The following is a 24,922-nucleotide window of genomic DNA, read 5'->3' on the forward strand; positions in this document are numbered from 1 at the left end:
GCTAAGAGGCTCCAGGCTTTTGTTGGACTGCTTTTATGAATTCTAAGGACAGGCCATTCCTCCAGGGAGGAGTCTGGTCCCATGACCTTCCAGGTTGACCTCTACAGCATCACAGGTGGTATTCTTCCTTTCTGACACAAAGTGCTACCCATGGAAACCCTTCATCATTAAGTCACCCGTCATAACGGAGGCTGAATGTGGTGTAGAATAACTAAAATATAAGAACGTTGAGGACAGGTTGAGGACATGTTGAGAACAGGTTGAGGACATGTGGAGAACAGGTTGAGAACAGGTTGAGGACATGTGGAGAACAGGTTGAGGACATGTTGAGAACAGGTTGAGGACATGTGGAGAACAGGTTGAGGACATGTTGAGAACATGTGGAGGACAGGTTGAGAACATGTTGAGAACATGTTGAGAACATGTGGAGGACATGTTGAGAACATGTGGAGGACAGGTTGAGAACATGTTGAGAACATGTGGAGGACATGTGGAGGACAGGTGGAGAACAGGTGGAGAACATGTGGAGAACATGTTGAGGACATGTGGAGAACAGGTGGAGAACATGTTGAGGACATGTGGAGAACATAGGACAGGTTGAGAACATGTGGAGGACAGGTGGAGAACATGTTGAGGACATGTGGAGGACATGTGGAGAACATGTGGAGAACATGTGGAGGACAGGTTGAGAACATGTGGAGGACATGTGGAGGACATGTGAGACATGTGGAGGACAGGTGAGAACAGGTGGAGAACATGTTGAGGACATGTGGAGAACATGTTGAGAACATGTGGAGGACAGGTTGAGAACATGTGGAGGACATGTGGAGGACATGTGGAGGACATGTTGAGAACATGTGGAGGACAGGTTGAGGACATGTGGAGGACAGGTTGAGAACATGTGGAGGACATGTGGAGGACATGTGGAGAACATGTGGAGGACAGGTTGAGAACATGTGGAGGACATGTGGAGGACATGTGGAGGACAGGTTGAGAACATGTGGAGGACATGTGGAGGACATGTGGAGGACATGTGGAGGACATGTGGAGGACAGGTTGAGAACATGTGGAGGACAGGTTGAGAACATGTGGAGGACAGGTTGAGAACATGTGGAGGACAGGTTGAGAACATGTGGAGGACAGGTTGAGAACATGTGGAGGACAGGTTGAGAACATGTTGAGGACATGTGGAGGACATGTGGAGGACAGGTTGAGAACATGTGGAGGACATGTGGAGGACATGTGGAGAACATGTGGAGGACAGGTTGAGAACATGTGGAGGACAGATTGAGAACATGTTGAGGACATGTGGAGGACATGTGGAGGACAGGTTGAGAACATGTGGAGGACATGTGGAGGACAGGTTGAGAACATGTGGAGGACAGGTTGAGAACATGTGGAGGACATGTGGAGGACAGGTTGAGAACATGTGGAGGACAGGTTGAGAACATGTGGAGGACAGGTTGAGGACATGTGGAGGACAGGTGGAGAACATGTTGAGGACATGTGGAGGACATGTGGAGGATATGTATCTTTGGGAATGTGCCAAATATTTCAAAATAGATCCCATGATGTTCTCATTGTCGTCCAGTTATTATGAGGTTATTAAATTGATGTGTGTGTGTTCTGATTCTATAGATCAGTAGCTGACAAATTGGTAAAATTATTGTGGTTTCTATGAGCGACGTGACGTGTGAACCAAATCATTCTGAAATTAATTTGTGAATTTATTTTAGCATCATATTGTTTAATAAAAACTCAAAGGATTGATTGTTCTTCCTGTTTCTTCTCAACATCAGTAGATCTTCATGTTGCTGAGTAAAGGAACCACACGAGAACCACATGAAGAACCACACGTAAAACCACAGGAGAACCACATGTAGAACCACATGTTAAACCACACAAGAACCACAAGTAGAACCACACGAGAACCACAAGTAGAACCACATGTAAAACCACACGAGAACCACATGTAGAACCACACGAGAACCACATGTAGAACCACATGTAAAACCACATGAGAACCACATGTAGTACCACATGTAGTACCACATGTAGTACCACATGTAGAACCACATGTAGAACCACACGAGAACCACATGTAAAACCACATGTAGAACCACATGTAAAGCCACAGGAGAACCACATGTAGAACCACACGAGAACCACATGTAGAACCACACGAGAACCATATGTTAAACCACACAAGAACCACACGAGAACCACAAGTAGAACCACACGAGAACCACATGTAAAATCACAGGAGAACCACATGTAGAACCACACAAGAACCACAAGTATAACCACACGAGAACCACATGTAGAACCACATGTAGAACCACATGTAGAACCACACGAGAACCACAAGTAGAACCACACGAGAACCACATGTAAAACCACACGAGAACCACATGTAGAACCACACAAGAACCACATGTAAAACCACAGGAGAACCACATGTAAAACTACATGTAGAACCACATGTAAAACCACAGGAGAACCACATGTAGAACCACACGAGAACCATATGTTAAACCACACAAGAACCACAAGTATAACCACATGTAGAACCACATGTAAAACCACATGTAAAACCACACGAGAACCACATGTAAAACCACAGGAGAACCACATGTTAAACCACACAAGAACCACAAGTATATCCACACGAGAACCACATGTAAAACCACAAGTAGAACCACACGAGAACCACACGTAGAATCACATGTAAAACCACAGGAGAACCACATGTAGAACCACATGGTTCAGATGTAGGACGCCGTCGCTTCAGGAGAACGCCGTGTCCCGACTGCTACTCACATTACATCACAGTGAAGAGGGAGGAGCCATACGACGGTTAGCTCCTCCTCTAGTGGCGGCTGCTCGCTCCAACGTCCAATGGGAGCTCTCCAATGTAACGGCACGCACCGATTGGTGTGGAGCCGCTGCACTCCTGTTGGATGTCGACGCGTCAGGCCGAGTCGACATCAGCGTGAGCTGCATTCAAACTGTCCCCACCGCTATGCTAATGGTGCTAACGTCATGTTTCTAAGCTCAGCTGTCTCCTGATTGGAGGTCCGCTGGACAGCGGCGCACGATTTCAGATTAACAAACAGTGAAATATGTGACTGGGCCAGTGGAGGCGTGTCCGGGCCGACCCCCAGGGTCAGGCTGAACCTCCACTAAGGAGTCTCAGAAGCTGTTGGGGTCGTGGGGTCAGGGAAGATGTCCACGGAGAGTCGGTTGTCGAGCTCCCTGACGCCGGTTCTGGCCCATGTGGCTGGCCCCCAGGAGGAAATGTTCTGTGTGTCCAGTTCAATGCGAGACCAGCATCACGACAGAGGAAGGCGAGCAGGTCCACTACGGTCCACTTGGGTCTTCATCACGACCAGCTGCTCGTCTGTAAGGCCTCTTTATTCAAGCTGATTCCATGAACACGTTGAAGTGGCCGGACCACATCGGTACCGGGCCACATCGTTACCGGGCCACATCCACTCAGTGGAACACAGGAGCTGCACGTGGATGAAATGAAGGAATAACTTCCATGCTGAACATTCCTGAACAAAGATTTCAGTTTAATGGAGACATCTTATGAAAACATGTCAAACATGGATATGAATTAATGTTCATTAGATCAGAGGTCAGAGGATTCCTCCGGGTCCCATCAGACCCTCAGGACTCCTCTGGGTCCCATCAGACCCTCAGGACTCCTCTGGGTCCCATCAGACCCTCACGACTCCTCTGGGTCCCATCAGACCCTCACGACTCCTCTGGGTCCCATCAGACCCTCAGGACTCCTCTGGGTCCCATCAGACCCTCAGGACTCCTCTGGGTCCCATCAGACCCTCAGGACTCCTCTGGGTCCCATCAGACCCTCAGGACTCCTCTGGGTCCCATCAGACCCTCAGGACTCCTCTGGGTCCCATCAGACCCTCAGGACTCCTCTGGGTCCCATCAGACCCTCAGGACTCCTCTGGGTCCCATCAGACCCTCAGGACTCCTCTGGGTCCCATCAGACCCTCAGGACTCCTCTGGGTCCCATCAGACCCTCAGGACTCCTCTGGGTCCCATCAGACCCTCAGGACTCCTCTGGGTCCCATCAGACCCTCAGGACTCCTCTGGGTCCCATCAGACCCTCAGGACTCCTCTGGGTCCCATCAGACCCTCATGGCTCCTCTGGGTCCCAGTCAGACCCTCAGGACTCCTCTGGGTCCCATCAGACCTCATCTTCATCTGGGTCCCATCAGACCCTCAGGACTCCTCCGAGTCCCACTGACCCAGGACTCTAGTTCATCTTCATCATTCATCTTCATCGTGCATTAAAGTGTCAGGTTAGTTCCGTGGGTCCAAAGCCTGCTGTCCTTTCTAAAGGAAAGCAGGTATCCATGGCAACAGGTCCGTAGAGGTCCAGGTCTCCAGCGAGACCGGGGCGTCTTCATCCTTCTCTGACCTTAGCAGCCAGAGCAGAGTTCTCCTGGCGAAGAGCCTGGTGGTCCTCCTGGATCCGCTGCAGGTTGGCCACCGTCTTACTCACGTTCTCCGTCTCGATCTGAGGAACCAGAGATCAAATATATGTGTCCATCTTTATGCTAAGCTAGGCTAACCTCGTCATACAGCTCCGTCTTTACGCTAAGCTAGGCTAACCTCGTCATACAGCTTCGTCTTTACGCTAAGCTAGGCTAACCTCGTCATACAGCTCCGTCTTTACGCTAAGCTAGGCTAACCTCGTCATACAGCTTCGTCTTTACGCTAAGCTAGGCTAACCTCGTCATACAGCTCCGTCTTTACGCTAAGGTAGGCTAACCTCGTCATACAGCTTCGTCTTTACGCTAAGCTAGGCTAACCTCGTCGTACAGCTTCGTCTTTACGCTAAACTAGACTAACCTCGTCGTACAGCTTCGTCTTTACGCTAAGCTAGGCTAACTACGTCATACAGCTTCGTCTTTACGCTAAACTAGACTAACCTCGTCATACAGCTTCGTCTTTACGCTAAGCTAGGCTAACCTCGTCATACAGCTTCGTCTTTACGCTAAACTAGACTAACCTCGTCATACAGCTTCGTCTTTACGCTAAGCTAGGCTAACCTCGTCATACAGCTTCGTCTTTACGCTAAACTAGACTAACCTCGTCATACAGCTTCGTCTTTACGCTAAGCTAGGCTAACCACGTCATACAGCTTCGTCTTTACGCTAAGCTAGGCTAACCTCGTCATACAGCTTCGTCTTTACGCTAAGCTAGGCTAACCTCGTCATACAGCTTCGTCTTTACGCTAAACTAGACTAACCTCGTCATACAGCTTCGTCTTTACACTAAGCTAGGCTAACCACGTCATACAGCTTCGTCTTTACGCTAAGCTAGGCTAACCTCGTCATACAGCTTCGTCTTTACGCTAAGCTAGGCTAACCACGTCATACAGCTCCGTATTTACGCTAAGCTAGGCTAACCTCGTCATACAGCTCCGTCTTTACGCTAAGGTAGGCTAACCTCGTCATACAGCTCCGTCTTTACGCTAAGCTAGGCTAACCACGTCATACAGCTTCGTCTTTACGCTAAGCTAACCACGTCATACAGCTTCGTCTTTACACTAAGCTAACCACGTCATACAGCTCCGTCTTTACGCTAAGCTAGACTAACCTCGTCATACAGCTCCGTCTTTACGCTAAGCTAGACTAAACACGTCATACAGCTTCGTCTTTACGCTAAACTAGACTAACCACGTCATACAGCTTCGTCTTTACGCTAAACTAGACTAAACACGTCATACAGCTCCGTCTTTACGCTAAGCTAGGCTAACCTCGTCATACAGCTCCGTCTTTACGCTAAACTAGGCTAACCTCGTCATACAGCTCCGTCTTTACGCTAAACTAGACTAAACACGTCATACAGCTCCGTCTTTACGCTAAGGTAGACTAAACACGTCATACAGCTCCGTCTTTACGCTAAGCTAGACTAAACACGTCATACAGCTCCGTCTTTACGCTAAGGTAGGCTAACCTCGTCATACAGCTCCGTCTTTACGCTAAACTAGACTAAACACGTCATACAGCTCCGTCTTTACGCTAAACTAAACACGTCATACAGCTCCGTCTTTACGCTAAGCTAGGCTAACCTCGTCATACAGCTCCGTCTTTAAACTAAGCTAGACTAACCACGTCATACAGCTCCGTCTTTACGCTAAGGTAGGCTAACCTCGTCATACAGCTCCGTCTTTAAGCTAAGCTAGACTAAACACGTCATACAGCTCCGTCTTTACGCTAAACTAGGCTAACCTCGTCATACAGCTCCGTCTTTAAGCTAAACTAGACTAAACACGTCATACAGCTCCGTCTTTACGCTAAGGTAGGCTAACCTCGTCATACAGCTTCGTCTTTACGCTAAACTAGACTAAACACGTCATACAGCTCCGTCTTTACGCTAAGGTAGGCTAACCTCGTCATACAGCTTCACGCTAAACTAGGCTAACCTCGTCATACAGCTTCGTCTTTACGCTAAACTAGACTAAACACGTCATACAGCTCCGTCTTTACGCTAAGGTAGGCTAACCTCGTCATACAGCTCCGTCTTTACGCTAAGCTAGACTAAACACGTCATACAGCTCCGTCTTTACGCTAAACTAGGCTAACCTCGTCATACAGCTCCGTCTTTACGCTAAACTAGACTAAACACGTCATACAGCTCCGTCTTTACGCTAAGCTAGACTAACCTCGTCATACAGCTCCGTCTTTACGCTAAACTAGACTAACCACGTCATACAGCTCCGTCTTTACGCTAAGCTAGACTAACCTCGTCATACAGCTCCGTCTTTACGCTAAACTAGACTAAACACGTCATACAGCTCCGTCTTTACGCTAAACTAGACTAACCACGTCATACAGCTCCGTCTTTACGCTAAGGTAGACTAACCACGTCATACAGCTTCGTCTTTACGCTAAGCTAGACTAACCACGTCATACAGCTTCGTCTTTACGCTAAACTAGACTAACCTCGTCATACAGCTCCGTCTTTACGCTAAACTAGACTAACCTCGTCATACAGCTCCGTCTTTACGCTAAACTAGACTAAACACGTCATACAGCTCCGTCTTTACGCTAAACTAGACTAAACACGTCATACAGCTCCGTCTTTACGCTAAACTAGACTAACCTCGTCATACAGCTCCGTCTTTACGCTAAACTAGACTAAACACGTCATACAGCTCCGTCTTTACGCTAAACTAGGCTAACCTCGTCATACAGCTCCGTCTTTACGCTAAACTAGACTAAACACGTCATACAGCTTCGTCTTTACGCTAAACTAGACTAACCTCGTCATACAGCTCCGTCTTTACGCTAAGCTAGACTAAACACGTCATACAGCTTCGTCTTTACGCTAAACTAGACTAACCACGTCATACAGCTTCGTCTTTACGCTAAACTAGACTAAACACGTCATACAGCTCCGTCTTTACGCTAAGCTAGACTAAACACGTCATACAGCTCCGTCTTTACGCTAAGGTAGGCTAACCTCGTCATACAGCTCCGTCTTTACGCTAAACTAGACTAAACACGTCATACAGCTCCGTCTTTACGCTAAACTAGACTAAACACGTCATACAGCTCCGTCTTTACGCTAAGCTAGGCTAACCTCGTCATACAGCTCCGTCTTTAAACTAAGCTAGACTAACCACGTCATACAGCTCCGTCTTTACGCTAAGGTAGGCTAACCTCGTCATACAGCTCCGTCTTTAAGCTAAGCTGGACTAAACACGTCATACAGCTCCGTCTTTACGCTAAACTAGGCTAACCTCGTCATACAGCTCCGTCTTTAAGCTAAGCTAGACTAAGCACGTCATACAGCTCCGTCTTTACGCTAAGGTAGGCTAACCTCGTCATACAGCTCCGTCTTTACGCTAAACTAGACTAAACACGTCATACAGCTCCGTCTTTACGCTAAGGTAGGCTAACCTCGTCATACAGCTTCGTCTTTACGCTAAACTAGGCTAACCTCGTCATACAGCTTCGTCTTTACGCTAAACTAGACTAAACACGTCATACAGCTCCGTCTTTACGCTAAGGTAGGCTAACCTCGTCATACAGCTCCGTCTTTACGCTAAGCTAGACTAAACACGTCATACAGCTCCGTCTTTACGCTAAACTAGGCTAACCTCGTCATACAGCTCCGTCTTTACGCTAAACTAGACTAAACACGTCATACAGCTCCGTCTTTACGCTAAGCTAGACTAACCTCGTCATACAGCTCCGTCTTTACGCTAAACTAGACTAACCACGTCATACAGCTCCGTCTTTACGCTAAGCTAGACTAACCTCGTCATACAGCTCCGTCTTTACGCTAAACTAGACTAAACACGTCATACAGCTCCGTCTTTACGCTAAACTAGACTAACCACGTCATACAGCTTCGTCTTTACGCTAAACTAGACTAACCTCGTCATACAGCTCCGTCTTTACGCTAAGCTAGACTAACCTCGTCATACAGCTCCGTCTTTACGCTAAGGTAGGCTAACCTCGTCATACAGCTTCGTCTTTACGCTAAACTAGGCTAACCTCGTCATACAGCTTCGTCTTTACGCTAAACTAGACTAAACACGTCATACAGCTCCGTCTTTACGCTAAGGTAGGCTAACCTCGTCATACAGCTCCGTCTTTACGCTAAGCTAGACTAAACACGTCATACAGCTCCGTCTTTACGCTAAACTAGGCTAACCTCGTCATACAGCTCCGTCTTTACGCTAAACTAGACTAAACACGTCATACAGCTCCGTCTTTACGCTAAGCTAGACTAACCTCGTCATACAGCTCCGTCTTTACGCTAAACTAGACTAACCACGTCATACAGCTCCGTCTTTACGCTAAGCTAGACTAACCTCGTCATACAGCTCCGTCTTTACGCTAAACTAGACTAAACACGTCATACAGCTCCGTCTTTACGCTAAACTAGACTAACCACGTCATACAGCTCCGTCTTTACGTTAAGGTAGACTAACCACGTCTTACAGCTTCGTCTTTACGCTAAGCTAGACTAACCACGTCATACAGCTTCGTCTTTACGCTAAACTAGACTAACCTCGTCATACAGCTCCGTCTTTACGCTAAGCTAGACTAACCTCGTCATACAGCTCCGTCTTTACGCTAAACTAGACTAACCTCGTCATACAGCTCCGTCTTTACGCTAAACTAGGCTAACCTCGTCATACAGCTCCGTCTTTACGCTAAACTAGACTAACCTCGTCATACAGCTCCGTCTTTACGCTAAACTAGACTAAACACGTCATACAGCTCCGTCTTTACGCTAAACTAGACTAAACACGTCATACAGCTCCGTCTTTACGCTAAACTAGACTAACCTCGTCATACAGCTCCGTCTTTACGCTAAACTAGACTAAACACGTCATACAGCTCCGTCTTTACGCTAAACTAGGCTAACCTCGTCATACAGCTCCGTCTTTACGCTAAACTAGACTAAACACGTCATACAGCTCCGTCTTTACGCTAAACTAGGCTAACCTCGTCATACAGCTCCGTCTTTACGCTAAACTAGACTAACCTCGTCATACAGCTCCGTCTTTACGCTAAACTAGACTAAACACGTCATACAGCTCCGTCTTTACGCTAAACTAGACTAAACACGTCATACAGCTCCGTCTTTACGCTAAACTAGACTAACCTCGTCATACAGCTCCGTCTTTACGCTAAACTAGACTAACCTCGTCATACAGCTCCGTCTTTACGCTAAACTAGACTAACCACGTCATACAGCTTCGTCTTTACGCTAAACTAGACTAAACCTCGTCATACAGCTCCGTCTTTACGCTAAGCTAGACTAAACACGTCATACAGCTCCGTCTTTACGCTAAACTAGACTAACCTCGTCATACAGCTCCGTCTTTACGCTAAACTAGACTAAACACGTCATACAGCTCCGTCTTTACGCTAAGGTAGGCTAACTCGTCATACAGCTCCGTCTTTACGCTAAGCTAGACTAAACACGTCATACAGCTCCGTCTTTACGCTAAGGTAGGCTAACCTCGTCATACAGCTCCGTCTTTACGCTAAACTAGACTAAACACGTCATACAGCTCCGTCTTTACGCTAAACTAGACTAACCTCGTCATACAGCTCCGTCTTTACGCTAAGCTAGACTAACCTCGTCATACAGCTCCGTCTTTACGCTAAGCTAGACTAAACACGTCATACAGCTCCGTCTTTACGCTAAACTAGGCTAACCTCGTCATACAGCTCCGTCTTTACGCTAAACTAGACTAAACACGTCATACAGCTCCGTCTTTACGCTAAGCTAGACTAACCTCGTCATACAGCTCCGTCTTTACGCTAAGCTAGACTAACCTCGTCATACAGCTCCGTCTTTACGCTAAACTAGGCTAACCTCGTCATACAGCTCCGTCTTTACGCTAAACTAGACTAAACACGTCATACAGCTCCGTCTTTACGCTAAACTAGGACTAACCTCGTCATACAGCTCCGTCTTTACGCTAAACTAGACTAAACACGTCATACAGCTCCGTCTTTACGCTAACTAGGCTAACCTCGTCATACAGCTCCGTCTTTACGCTAAACTAGACTAAACACGTCATACAGCTCCGTCTTTACGCTAAACTAGACTAACCACGTCATACAGCTCCGTCTTTACGCTAAACTAGACTAACCTCGTCATACAGCTCCGTCTTTACGCTAAGCTAGACTAACCTCGTCATACAGCTCCGTCTTTACGCTAAACTAGACTAACCTCGTCATACAGCTCCGTCTTTACGCTAAACTAGGCTAACCGTCATACAGCTCCGTCTTTACGCTCAACTAGACTAACCACGTCATACAGCTCCGTCTTTACGCTAAGCTAGACTAACCTCGTCATACAGCTCCGTCTTTACGCTAAACTAGGCTAACCTCGTCATACAGCTCCGTCTTTACGCTAAACTAGACTAACCTCGTCATACAGCTCCGTCTTTACGCTAAACTAGACTAACCTGCGTCATACAGCTCCGTCTTTACGCTAAACTAGACTAACCTCGTCATACAGCTCCGTCTTTACGCTAAACTAGACTAACCCGTCATACAGCTCCGTCTTTACGCTAAACTAGACTAACCTCGTCCATACAGCTCCGTCTTTACGCTAAACTAGACTAAACCGTCATACAGCTCCGTCTTTACGCTAAACTAGACTAACCTCGTCATACAGCTCCGTCTTTACGCTAAACTAGACTAACCTCGTCATACAGCTCCGTCTTTACGCTAAACTAGACTAACCTCGTCATACAGCTCCGTCTTTACGCTAAACTAGACTAACCTCGTCATACAGCTCCGTCTTTACGCTAAGCTAGACTAACCTCGTCATACAGCTCCGTCTTTACGCTAAACTAGACTAACCACGTCATACAGCTCCGTCTTTACGCTAAACTAGGCTAACCCGTCATACAGCTCCGTCTTTACGCTAAGCTAGACTAACCTCGTCATACAGCTCCGTCTTTACGCTAAACTAGACTAACCTCGTCATACAGCTCCGTCTTTACGCTAAACTAGACTAACCTCGTCATACAGCTCCGTCTTTACGCTAAACTAGACTAAACACGTCATACAGCTCCGTCTTTACGCTAAACTAGACTAAACACGTCATACAGCTCCGTCTTTACGCTAAACTAGGCTAACCTCGTCATACAGCTCCGTCTTTACGCTAAACTAGACTAACCTCGTCATACAGCTCCGTCTTTACGCTAAGCTAGACTAAACACGTCATACAGCTTCGTCTTTACGCTAAACTAGACTAACCACGTCATACAGCTTCGTCTTTACGCTAAACTAGACTAAACACGTCATACAGCTCCGTCTTTACGCTAAGCTAGGCTAACCTCGTCATACAGCTCCGTCTTTACGCTAAACTAGGCTAACCTCGTCATACAGCTCCGTCTTTACGCTAAACTAGACTAAACACGTCATACAGCTCCGTCTTTACGCTAAACTAGGCTAACCTCGTCATACAGCTCCGTCTTTACGCTAAGCTAGACTAACCTCGTCATACAGCTCCGTCTTTACGCTAAGCTAGACTAACCTCGTCATACAGCTCCGTCTTTACGCTAAACTAGACACGTCATACAGCTCCGTCTTTACGCTAAGGTAGACTAACCACGTCATACAGCTCCGTCTTTACGCTAAGCTAGACTAACCTCGTCATACAGCTCCGTCTTTACGCTAAACTAGACTAACCACGTCATACAGCTCCGTCTTTACGCTAAACTAGACTAACCGTCATACAGCTCCGTCTTTACGCTAAGGTAGACTAACCTCGTCATACAGCTCCGTCTTACGCTAAGCTAGACTAAACCACGTCATACAGCTCCGTCTTTACGCTAAGCTAGACTAACCTCGTCATACAGCTCCGTCTTTACGCTAAACTAGACTAATCTCGTCATACAGCTCCGTCTTTACGCTAAGCTAGACTAACCGTCATACAGCTCCGTCTTTACGCTAAGCTAGACTAAACACGTCATACAGCTCCGTCTTTACGCTAAACTAGACTAACCTCGTCATACAGCTCCGTCTTTACGCTAAGCTAGACTAACCTCGTCATACAGCTCCGTCTTTACGCTAAGCTAGACTAACCGTCATACAGCTCCGTCTTTACGCTAAACTAGACTAACCACGTCATACAGCTTCGTCTTTACGCTAAACTAGACTAACCTCGTCATACAGCTCCGTCTTTACGCTAAACTAGACTAAACACGTCATACAGCTCCGTCTTTACGCTAAGCTAGACTAACCTCGTCATACAGCTCCGTCTTTACGCTAAACTAGACTAACCTCGTCATACAGCTCCGTCTTTACGCTAAGCTAGACTAACCTCGTCATACAGCTCCGTCTTTACGCTAAGCTAGACTAAACACGTCATACAGCTCCGTCTTTACGCTAAACTAGACTAACCTCGTCATACAGCTCCGTCTTTACGCTAAACTAGACTAAACACGTCATACAGCTTCGTCTTTACGCTAAGGTAGACTAAACACGTCATACAGCTCCGTCTTTACGCTAAGCTAGACTAAACACGTCATACAGCTTCGTCTTTACGCTAAACTAGACTAACCTCGTCATACAGCTCCGTCTTTACGCTAAACTAGACTAAACACGTCATACAGCTCCGTCTTTACGCTAAACTAGACTAAACACGTCATACAGCTCCGTCTTTACGCTAAGCTAGGCTAACCTCGTCATACAGCTCCGTCTTTAAGCTAAGCTAGACTAACCACGTCATACAGCTCCGTCTTTACGCTAAGCTAGACTAACCTCGTCATACAGCTCCGTCTTTACGCTAAGCTAGACTAAACACGTCATACAGCTCCGTCTTTACGCTAAGCTAGACTAAACACGTCATACAGCTCCGTCTTTACGCTAAGGTAGGCTAACCTCGTCATACAGCTCCGTCTTTACGCTAAACTAGACTAAACACGTCATACAGCTCCGTCTTTACGCTAAACTAGACTAATCTCGTCATACAGCTCCGTCTTTACGCTAAGGTAGACTAAACACGTCATACAGCTCCGTCTTTACGCTAAGCTAGACTAAACACGTCATACAGCTCCGTCTTTACGCTAAACTAGACTAACCTCGTCATACAGCTCCGTCTTTACGCTAAGCTAGACTAACCTCGTCATACAGCTCCGTCTTTACGCTAAGCTAGACTAAACACGTCATACAGCTCCGTCTTTACGCTAAGCTAGACTAAACACGTCATACAGCTTCGTCTTTACGCTAAACTAGACTAACCTCGTCATACAGCTCCGTCTTTACGCTAAACTAGACTAAACACGTCATACAGCTCCGTCTTTACGCTAAGGTAGACTAAACACGTCATACAGCTCCGTCTTTACGCTAAGCAAGACTAAACACGTCACACAGCTCCGTCTTTACGCTAAGTTAGGCTAACCTCGTCATACAGCTCCGTCTTTACGCTAAACTAGACTAAACACGTCATACAGCTCCGTCTTTACGCTAAACTAGACTAAACACGTCATACAGCTCCGTCTTTAAGCTAAGCTAGACTAACCACGTCATACAGCTCCGTCTTTACGCTAAGCTAGGCTAACCTCGTCATACAGCTCCGTCTTTACGCTAAGCTAGACTAACCTCGTCATACAGCTCCGTCTTTAAGCTAAGCTAGACTAACCACGTCATACAGCTCCGTCTTTACGCTAAGCTAGACTAACCTCGTCATACAGCTCCGTCTTTACGCTAAGCTAGGCTAACCTCGTCATACAGCTCCGTCTTTAAGCTAAGCTAGACTAACCACGTCATACAGCTCCGTCTTTACGCTAACCTCGTCATACAGCTCCGTCTTTAAGCTAAGCTAGACTAACCACGTCATACAGCTCCGTCTTTACGCTAAGCTAGACTAACCTCGTCATACAGCTCCGTCTTTACGCTAAACTAGACTAACCACGTCATACAGCTCCGTCTTTACGCTAAGGTAGACTAACCACGTCATACAGCTCCGTCTTTACGCTAAGCTAGACTAACCTCGTCATACAGCTCCGTCTTTAAGCTAAGCTAGACTAACCACGTCATACAGCTCCGTCTTTACGCTAAGCTAGACTAAACACGTCATACAGCTTCGTCTTTACGCTAAACTAGACTAAACACGTCATACAGCTCAGTCTTTACGCTAAGCTAGGCTAACCTCGTCATACAGCTCCGTCTTTACGCTAAACTAGACTAAACACGTCATACAGCTCCGTCTTTACGCTAAACTAGACTAAACACGTCATACAGCTCCGTCTTTAAGCTAAGCTAGACTAACCACGTCATACAGCTCCGTCTTTACGCTAAACTAGACTAAACACGTCATACAGCTCCGTCTTTACGCTAAGCTAGACTAACCTCGTCATACAGCTCCGTCTTTACGCTAAACTAGACTAATCTCGTCATACAGCTCCGTCTTTAAGCTAAGCTAGACTAAACACGTCATACAGCTCCGTCTTTACGCTAAGCTAGACTAAACACGTCATACAGCTCCGTCTTTACGCTAAGGTAGGCTAACCTCGTCATACAGCTCCGTCTTTACGCTAAACTAGACTAAACACGTCATACAGCTCCGTCTTTACGCTAAACTAGACTAATCTCGTCATACAGCTCCGTCTTTACGCTAAACTAGACTAATCTCGTCATACAGCTCCGTCTTTACGCTAAGGTAGACTAAACACGTCATACAGCTCCGTCTTTACGCTAAGCTAGACTAAACACGTCATACAGCTCCGTCTTTACGCTAAACTAGACTAACCTCGTCATACAGCTCCGTCTTTACGCTAAGCTAGACTAACCTCATCATACAGCTCCGTCTTTACGCTAAGCTAGACTAAACACGTCATACAGCTCCGTCTTTACGCTAAGCTAGGCTAAACACGTCATACAGCTCCGTCTTTACGCTAAGGTAGGCTAACCTCGTCATACAGCTTCGTCTTTACGCTAAACTAGGCTAACCTCGTCATACAGCTTCGTCTTTACGCTAAACTAGACTAAACACGTCATACAGCTCCGTCTTTACGCTAAGCTAGACTAAACACGTCATACAGCTCCGTCTTTACGCTAAACTAGGCTAACCTCGTCATACAGCTCCGTCTTTACGCTAAACTAGACTAACCACGTCATACAGCTCCGTCTTTACGCTAAGGTAGGCTAACCTCGTCATACAGCTTCGTCTTTACGCTAAACTAGGCTAACCTCGTCATACAGCTTCGTCTTTACGCTAAACTAGACACGTCATACAGCTCCGTCTTTACGCTAAGGTAGGCTAAACACGTCATACAGCTCCGTCTTTACGCTAAACAACGCTAACCTCGTCATACAGCTCCGTCTTTACGCTAAACTAGACTAAACACGTCATACAGCTCCGTCTTTACGCTAAGCTAGACTAACCTCGTCATACAGCTCCGTCTTTACGCTAAACTAGACTAAACACGTCATACAGCTCCGTCTTTACGCTAAGCTAGACTAACCACGTCATACAGCTCCGTCTTTACGCTAACCACGTCATACAGCTCCGTCTTTACGCTAAGCTAGGCTAACCTCGTCATACAGCTCCGTCTTTACGCTAAACTAGGCTAACCACGTCATACAGCTCCGTCTTTACGCTAAGGTAGGCTAACCTCGTCATACAGCTCCGTCTTTACGCTAAGCTAGGCTAACCTCGTCATACAGCTCCGTCTTTACGCTAAACTAGACTAACCACGTCATACAGCTCCGTCTTTACGCTAAGCTAGACTAACCACGTCATACAGCTCCGTCTTTACGCTAAGCTAGGCTAACCTCGTCATACAGCTCCGTCTTTACGCTAAACTAGACTAACCACGTCATACAGCTCCGTCTTTACGCTAAGGTAGGCTAACCTCGTCATACAGCTCCGTCTTTACGCTAAGCTAGACTAACCTCGTCATACAGCTCCGTCTTTACGCTAAACTAGACTAACCTCGTCATACAGCTCCGTCTTTACGCTAAACTAGACTAACCACGTCATACAGCTCCGTCTTTACGCTAAGCTAGGCTAACCTCGTCATACAGCTCCGTCTTTACGCTAAACTAGACTAACCACGTCATACAGCTCCGTCTTTACGCTAAGCTAGGCTAACCTCGTCATACAGCTCCGTCTTTAAGCTAAGCTAGACTAACCACGTCATACAGCTCCGTCTTTACGCTAAGCTAGACTAACCTCGTCATACAGCTCCGTCTTTACGCTAAGCTAGACTAACCACGTCATACAGCTCCGTCTTTACGCTAACCTAGACTAACCACGTCATACAGCTCCGTCTTTACGCTAAGCTAGGCTAACCTCGTCATACAGCTCCGTCTTTAAGCTAAGCTAGACTAACCACGTCATACAGCTCCGTCTTTACGCTAACCTCGTCATACAGCTCCGTCTTTACGCTAAGCTAGGCTAACCTCGTCATACAGCTCCGTCTTTAAGCTAAGCTAGACTAACCACGTCATACAGCTCCGTCTTTACGCTAAGGTAGACTAACCACGTCATACAGCTCCGTCTTTACGCTAAGCTAGGCTAACCTCGTCATACAGCTCCGTCTTTACGCTAAACTAGGCTAACCTCGTCATACAGCTCCGTCTTTAAGCTAAGCTAGACTAACCACGTCATACAGCTCCGTCTTTACGCTAACCTCTTCATACAGCTCCGTCTTTAAGCTAAGCTAGACTAACCTCGTCATACAGCTCCGTCTTTAAGCTAAGCTAGACTAACCTCGTCATACAGCTCCGTCTTTACGCTAAGATAGGCTAACCTCGTCATACAGCTCCGTCTTTACGCTAAACTAGACTAACCACGTCATACAGCTCCGTCTTTACGCTAAGCTAGACTAACCTCGTCATACAGCTCCGTCTTTACGCTAAGCTAGACTAAACACGTCATGCAGCTCCGTCTTTACGCCAACCTCGTCATACAGCTTCGTCTTTACGCTAAGCTAGGCTAACCTCGTCATACAGCTTCGTCTTTACGCTAAGCTAGGCTAACCACGTCATACAGCTTCGTCTTCACGCTAAGCTAGGCTAACCACATGCTACCTGTTCCTCGAGGTCCCGGATCTCCCTCAGGATGGTTCCGGTGTCCTCGATGGTCTGGATCAGCTGGTGACAGTTCTGAGGGAGGAGAAGAGGCGGCATGTGACCCGTGTTCTGAGAGGAGCGAGGGGACCAGAAGGCCACGTGACGTACCTCGTGCAGGGCGGCCAGGTACTTGTACGACTTGCGGACGGATTCGTCTTTTTTGGCGTCCTTCAAATGACGAAACATGAATGAATTAAAACATGAGGAGCCCTCGGGATCTCAGAACCCATCCTGGTTCTCCCGTCAGAAAGTGGGTCAGACGGAGGCCTCCGGTACCTTGAAGACCAGCTCGTCCGTCACGGCGAAGGTCCGGTCCAGTTTCCCCGTCAGGCTGTTGATCTCCTTCTGAAGATCCTTGGTGTCTGAGAGGATCTGAAGGAGAGCTCAGTGGTGAGGAGGAAGTACAGCCTGGGCACTCCACAACGACCCCCTGTGGCCGAGTTTGGTATCGCAGCGTTCAACAAATCCTCAACGCTTTGATTTATTCTGCATGTTTTTTACAAGGAGCCTAAACACTCAAAAGCTCTAGATCATAAATGGTGATTATGAATCATGCTCTAGATCATAAATGGTGATTATGAATCATGCTCTAGTGCAGGGCTATTCAACTTCAGTAGCAAGTGGGCCGAATGAGAAAATCACGGGGGGTGTGAGGGCCGCACAGAATATTGATCAAATAATGGCTAAAAATGAAAAACAGTAATGTATATTTCCACAGGTAAACAGCCACACACGAAAATGCGTCGGTATTGTGTGGCAAAAGTGGTGCGAACAAGCATCACTATAAACATGTTTCAAAGTGTACATATCCGCTCAAGGTAACCAGTTGTTTCAGATCCCTTCAACCAAACTGTTCCCATGAAAACATAAGAAATGTGACTTCATGGATCAATATATAAATTACTTGAGTTGAAACTAATATCTGGTGGCGCAGCGCACAGACTGCATGTCTTTGAGTGCAGACTCCTTTTGCGTCAAAGAGATCGAAACCAGGTGGGGCGATCTTTTTATTTTTTCTAAAATGTATTTCTTCCTCCGTGGCTGTGATGCACTGCTCACTTATACAAACGTAATCGCCCAAATGGATATGAACGGTGGCTTGAAGATCTCCAGCAATATGTTTGTGAATGTGTGACGAATCTGGTGAGCGAGACAGAGCCCCGCTGCAGATGTTAAGAGAACAGAACGCACGCGCAGGGAAACCAGTAGGTCTGAAAACCAGTAGGGGTGTAACACCGGCAACCAACACGGTGCGTAACATAAAGATGTAACCATACAGGTTTGGTTGAGGCAACAGTGAAACTCAATGGCTCTGGGTTAGATGTCTCAATGTATAAAAGAGGCGTATCCGTCAGTTTTATTTTTTCTTACCAAGCTATACTGATTTGCAGGCAGTCTTGCGGGCCGCTAGTTGAATAGGCCTGCTCTAGATCATGCGGTACCGGTCCACGGCTTGGTTGGAACCGGGCCGCGGAAAAAAAGTGAATAAATAAAGTTGTAATTTTTAATCAGTCGGAAAAATATATTATTTTGAAAAAGGAGCAGATTCACCCGTGTGTCTGAGCCGCGTTCAGGAGTCTTAAAGTTCAGGTTTATCGCTGCAGGCGAGTCTCACGCGCAGAACCCTCTGCTGGCGGCACAGTGCCAAAGAATCTTAAAACATATTCAACCTGCTCAATGAATTCTGTCACTTCAGGGAAATGACAACTGGTTTCAAGTTGGCCGATAAAGTCGCTGCTGTGTGGGCGAGTGAACAGCGGAACATTCTACATGTTTCAGACGTTGACCGGGTGGAAGAGGCTTTTCAAAGAGTTTGAGCGGTACTCCAACCACAAAAGACCCGACTGCAAAAGAATAGACCTGCAACCCATTTGTAAACAAACCCACCCGGTGAATCGAGCCGTCCGAGCTAGAAGAACATGTGTTGGAGATGCAAATGACGGTGGCCTTAAGGGACATTTCACACAACAACTCTGCCTGTTCTAATGACAGCGACCAGAACTCGGTTAGGAGCAGCGGACCAAACACACGTCTGTGTCGCCGTCTCCATCAGCGGCTCGTTGCAGGTCAACAAGCACGGCTCACACTCATTCGGCGTAATGATGAGTTGTAGTTTTGGCACTTTATGCCCTTCATATAATTGTATGACGTTATATTTATTCCGTCATTTATATTGCCGGTCCGTGAAAATAATTTCTGACACGGAACCGGTCCGTGGCTCAAAAAAGGTTGGGGACCGCTGGTCTAGATCACGTACCTTGGTGATTTCCTCCTTCTGCTTCTTGATGTTGCTGACGATCTCCAGGATCCTCTGAGTGTACGCCGACCGAGACGCGTCCTGAGGGAGGTTCTCCAACTCCGTCAGCTACGTGGGAACAGAGAACAGTCAGACCCCAACGATGCGTTCATGGACGTTCACACGGACGTTCACGCGGACGTTCACGCGGACGTTCCACACGGAGCTCCTCCACAGACGGGGAGCTCCTCACCAGCTGTTTGTAGAGCTCCTCCTTCTTCTTGGCCTCCTCGGAGGACACGCGGATCTTATCGTGCAGAGACTTGATGTCTGACAGCTTCCTGGTCGACTCCAGCTGAGGACGGAGGAGACGAGGGATCAGAGACGAGCTCGGTCACCTGGAGACGCACCTGAAGGCATCACTCACATCCTGGTGGCTGCAGATCTCTTTGAGCCGGCGGTGCTCGTCGATGAGAGGAGCGCGGTGCTTCTCCCACTGAGAGGCCAGGCTCACCACCCGCTTGGCACTGGCCTCCACCAGAGCCTGAGGACACACGGGGTCACACGGGGTCACACGCAGCCCAGAGCCCTGTGTGGGGGCGGGTCTGCAGAGCCTCCTACCTGCAGCTTCAGCAGGTTGTTGTCCATGTCCGGCAGCAGGTCGATGGTCTTCTTCTTCACCTGCATCTTGTCCTTGTTTTCAGAGTTCTCTCGATCTCTCTGCTTCAGCTCATCCAACACCTGGACACACACACAACCATCATGACCCTCCTACCTGTAAATGCATCAGTCCATCTTAAATGCATGTCCATCTTAAATGCATCAGTCCATCTTAAATGCATCAGTGTGTTCCAGTGAACTCTCATTCAGTCTGATTGGTTCTCCTGGGTTCTCTGGGTTCTCCGGGTACGTTACCTGTGCATTGGTGACGCTCATGTGTCTCATGTCCGTGGCCAGCTGGTCCACGTCAGTGCTGAGGTGCTGCAGGAGCTGCTGGAGGCAGCGCTGCTCGTCCTGCTGCCGCTGCTGGACGTCTCCCTCTGATTGGTGGGCGGCGGCGGGGGGGGAGGGGGAGGGGCCGGCTGCTGCCTGCTGCCGGACGGACATTTATTACGACTAGCAACACTCGACGAGGACACGCACACCTGCAGCTACACCCACCTGTGTGAAGGTGACCTTCTGTATGTGGGCGCCCTTGGTCAGCATGTGGTCGGAGGGGGCGGAGCCTCTGAAGGCCTGCAGCATCTCAGACAGGTCCGAGGTGGAGCGAGGACCCCAGGAGGAACTTTCAGCCGGCGGCAGCGCAGCAGAACGCAGCTGATCCTCGATGCGTCTGCGCAGCCGGGACACCTTCCTGGAGCGGTACTCCTGTTCCACAAGAACTCACTCAGTCCCTACGAGGGATCACCCGTCAATCACTGACCAAACTACCGGGACACGGGGATGCACCTGTCCATCACTGACCAAACTACCGGGACACTGGGATGCACCTGTCCATCACTGACCAAACTACCGGGACACACCTGTCCATCACTGACCAAACTACCGGGACACGGGGATGCACCTGTCCATCACTGACCAAACTACCGGGACACGGGGATGCACCTGTCCATCACTGACCAAACTACCGGGACACGGGGATGCACCTGTCCATCACTGACCAAACTACCGGGACACGGGGATGCACCTGTCCATCACTGACCAAACTACCGGGACACGGGGATGCAATCTGTCCATCCCGTCTGAGCGTGTACCTGCGGTGTGAGCCGGGACAAGAGGCCCTGACTGTTCCACTCGCTGTCCCACTCCTGAGCGGCGCTCAGCTCGGCCGTGTGCTGCTCCAGTATGGACGCCACCACAGATGCATGATGGGAAGGCTGAGCGGTCACAGGGGGAAGAAAGTCTCGCTGGTAGTCGTCCACCTCTGAAAGCACACGAGCACAAAGACGGTTGTTACGCCTCAAGTTTGGAATTATTGAGGAGTCGCCCCCTGGTGGTCAGGAGAGAGAATGCAGCTTTAACACATGAAGCATAGACTTCTATACAACCAGAGGAGCCCCCTGGTGGTCAGGAGGGAGAATGCAGCTTTAACACATGAAGCATAGACTTCTATACAACCAGAGGAGCCCCCTGGTGGTCAGGAGAGAGAATGCAGCTTTAACACATGAAGCATAGACTTCTTTACAACCAGAGGAGTCGCCCCCTGGTGGTCAGGAGAGAGAATGCAGCTTTAAGACATGAAGGATAGACTTCTATACAGCCAGAGGAGCCCCCTGGTGGTCAGGAGAGAGAATGCAGCTTTAACATATGAAGCATGGACTTCTATACAACCAGAGGAGTCGCCCCCTGGTAGTCAGGAGAGATAATGCAGCTTTAAGACATGAAGGATAGACTTCTATACAGCCAGAGGAGCCCCCTGGTGGTCAGGAGAGAGAATGCAGCTTTAACACATGAAGCATGGACTTCTATACAACCAGAGGAGTCGCCCCCTGGTGGTCAGGAGAGAGAATGCAGCTTTAAGCCACTTTGCCATTGGCTTCACTCTGGAGACCCGGAGGTTGCTCTCTGATTTTACCGTGAGGGTCTGTGGGGTGATTTTGGGGCGAGTGGCCACGGCTTTCATTTTCCACAGCAGCGGTCGTTGCTCGGCTGAAACAGGAAGCCCAACAGGGCGTGTGCTGAAGGCAGGAGGAGGCCTACCTTGGAGCTGCTTCTGTCCTGGAGCTTTAGTGCAGTGTGGCAAACTGAGAGGCTGGACGTGGAAGCTGTGCAACGCTCCTGGACTCTGAGGGAGAACACGTCAGAACAGACTCTCTGGTGACATGTCATCATCAACAAGTCAACAGCACGCATCCAGAGGACACAAGTCTCAATCAATACACACTCATTGTACTCTAGGAATGTCTCCGCCCTGTTGCTGATAGACGAGACACCTCCATGTTTTTTCTGCATGCAAAGCACTTTTCCGCCGTCACTGTGGAGGCTACCTGTGTCTCGGCGTGCAGCGGCAGTCTGCAGTGCGGAGGCAGCCAGGGGAGCCCCAGCTGGGCTTTGATGGCAGCAGCGATGGCTCTCTGGAGGACTGCAGGTTTACCTTCAGGAAGAGAGCACAGCCCGGAGGGATGAGCGGGACATGTCCTCAGGGCCGTGGGAGCGCTTCTCCTCCTTCACACAAACATCCAACAGGAAGCTGCAGTGGTCGGAGTGGATTTTGAAGACTGATTTCTCATGTGACTCAAATCCACGAATGACTCATGATGACCAGCACACAGGGAGCCACAGGGACCCGGCCTCTAATGAGAGGGCCGGCTCCACATCGTGGTTCACCAGAACAGAAGCTGCTCACGCGTCTAGCCGCCATCTTTGTTTTGGTCAAGCTGAGACTCATGACTTAGTCTCGTGCTGAACATCCATCACGAGCAGTTACTCTGGCTAAAGGGTGATCTCTGTATCAAATGTAATCAGGGAAAAGGTGTTATTTTACATCGTAGCTACACATGGAACCAGGTAGCCCTCGTCCGCCTGAGGACAGGTGGAGGCGGCGCTCTGTACCTGTGGGCTGGTCCGAGGCCTCGGAGCGCTCCCTGGGAAGCTTCTCCACCAGGAACATGAGCAGCGAGCGGATCTCCGGCTCGTTGCTGTAGAGGAACGTCTGGTAGCCGATCTCTCCTTTGTACCCGAGGTCCTGCACACAGCCGTCTGACGCGTTAGGGACACAGCGGAGGGCCGACAGGTGACCACCGAGCAGGTGTCCCGCTGCACGGCGCCCTCGGCTCAAACGGAGGGGGACTCTGACGGTCGCCTGGCTGCATGGGAACCCGACGACGACGTCCTTGAAAGTGGATTCAGAGGAACGCCAACCACAGAGGTCTCAGCGTGACGACTCAAGAAGCTTTTCACTGAACTCACTTTTGAGGTCAAACTTTATTTCTTGAACTTTAACTTCTCTACAAGCTTTCCTCCAGACGGAGCGCCACGTGGACTTCGGGTTTTAAACTACGCTCTCCAGGTCAGGAACCAACCCTCCTCAGGTGGAGAATGACGTCAGGACACCGACGAGCTCCTCCAGCCACCTCCAGTGTTCGTCTGTGATGCAGACCCATCCCTCACTGAGGGCTACTGCAGGACAACAAGAAGCAGGTGTCTCACCTGGCAGGCCTGCGCCAGGCTCATGCCCACCCGGAAGCGGGCGGACATGCCCGGGGGCAGGGCGGTGGGCAGCGGGCTGCCGAGGCCCGGCTCGATGACCCGGAGGCAGCGGACCACGGCCTCCACGACCAGCTCCCCGGAGAGCTGCTTCACGCCCAGCGCCTCCTCGGGCAGCGCTCTGCGGGCACAGGTTAGCATGAAGGCACCGCTCACAGGTGAGTCCCCCCAGCTCACAGGTGAGTCACCCCAGCTCACAGGTGTGTCCCCCCGCCCGACGGGTGTGTCCCCCAGCCCTACAGGTGTGTCGTGTGTGCGACAGCTGCTCGACCAGCCGCTGCCCGGTGTCGTGGCTCTCGAGCCGCTGCTGGTACTTACGTGCCGACTTGTTTGAGGGCATGAATCAAGATCTTGTCGACTTCTTCCATCGCTGCAGTTGTCCAGTCGACCTACGTATACAGGTGTATATAAGTAGAGGCAGGCAGGTGCAGGTGTGCGTCCTCTCGAGCGGACTGGGGGCGGCAGAGCCTCTAGAGCTCGTCTCGGTGAGGGACTCCCATGATAACCCGCGAGCTAACAGCTAGCTTCCATCTTCTGCTCGCGAACTTCGGACCGAGCCGCTCGTCACGCGCCAGCTGCCGATCCTAACGGCCGTCACGCGCACACTTCATGACGTCATGAACGGTAGTTCCGCGTGCCATGCTAACGGGGCCGTGGCGATGCGCTGCGAACCTAACAAATCACACACTTGTGTCGCTTGTTCACTGTGGAAATGAAGTAATAAGGAACTAGCTGAGCAAGGAGGATTCTGGGAAGTGGAGTTTCATCTCAGCGAGAACGAGCGGTAACCGAGCGGTCAAGAACTACACTTCCCAGCATGCGCCACGGGAGGCAATCTCATGACCGGAAAGGTGCCGGACAGCCGGATGGATGC

At 49.0% G+C, this 24,922-nt stretch overlaps 1 protein-coding gene and 1 long non-coding RNA gene across 4 annotated transcripts; one reads left to right on the forward strand and one right to left on the reverse strand.

The window, feature by feature from the left end:
• The first annotated feature begins 615 nt into the window (after positions 1-615).
• Positions 616-1,768, forward strand: LOC130198968 (uncharacterized). Its single transcript, XR_008832717.1, has 2 exons — positions 616-717; positions 803-1,768. It is a non-coding gene; the product is annotated as an uncharacterized LOC130198968 (long non-coding RNA).
• ccdc22 (coiled-coil domain containing 22) lies at positions 1,727-24,922 on the reverse strand. 3 transcript variants are annotated; one of them, XM_056422073.1, is made up of 17 exons: positions 24,367-24,922; positions 23,992-24,169; positions 23,395-23,527; positions 22,830-22,936; positions 22,543-22,627; positions 21,597-21,766; positions 21,004-21,210; positions 20,758-20,931; positions 20,464-20,583; positions 20,270-20,386; positions 20,096-20,197; positions 19,864-19,971; positions 17,883-17,978; positions 17,715-17,774; positions 17,565-17,639; positions 4,451-4,549; positions 1,727-3,512 (listed from the first exon to the last, which is right to left on the reverse strand). In XM_056422073.1, exons 1-17 carry the CDS (start codon positions 24,414-24,416, stop codon positions 3,414-3,416), a joined length of 1,980 nt encoding a protein of 659 aa, XP_056278048.1. In that variant the 5' UTR covers positions 24,417-24,922; the 3' UTR covers positions 1,727-3,413. The 3 variants fall into 3 exon arrangements, with proteins under 3 accessions (XP_056278048.1, XP_056278047.1, XP_056278050.1); XM_056422072.1 differs by having other exon boundaries at positions 20,758-20,934; XM_056422075.1 differs by lacking the exon at positions 1,727-3,512 and having other exon boundaries at positions 4,290-4,549; positions 20,758-20,934; positions 24,367-24,920.

This window comes from Pseudoliparis swirei, chromosome 9, assembly GCF_029220125.1.
Source record: "Pseudoliparis swirei isolate HS2019 ecotype Mariana Trench chromosome 9, NWPU_hadal_v1, whole genome shotgun sequence".
NCBI classification, from domain to species: Eukaryota; Metazoa; Chordata; class Actinopteri; order Perciformes; family Liparidae; genus Pseudoliparis; species Pseudoliparis swirei.

Coding starts and splice junctions, on each gene's coding strand:
- ccdc22 (XM_056422072.1), bottom strand. CDS start 24,416: ATGGAAGAAGTCGACAAGATCTTGATTCATGCCCTCAAACAAGTCGGC. Junction 21,211..21,596: donor TGTCCCGGCTCACACCGCAG/GTACACGCTCAG, acceptor CTTGTGGAACAG/GAGTACCGCTCCAGGAAGGT. Junction 20,584..20,757: donor TGAGCGTCACCAATGCACAG/GTAACGTACCCG, acceptor GTGTGTGTCCAG/GTGTTGGATGAGCTGAAGCA.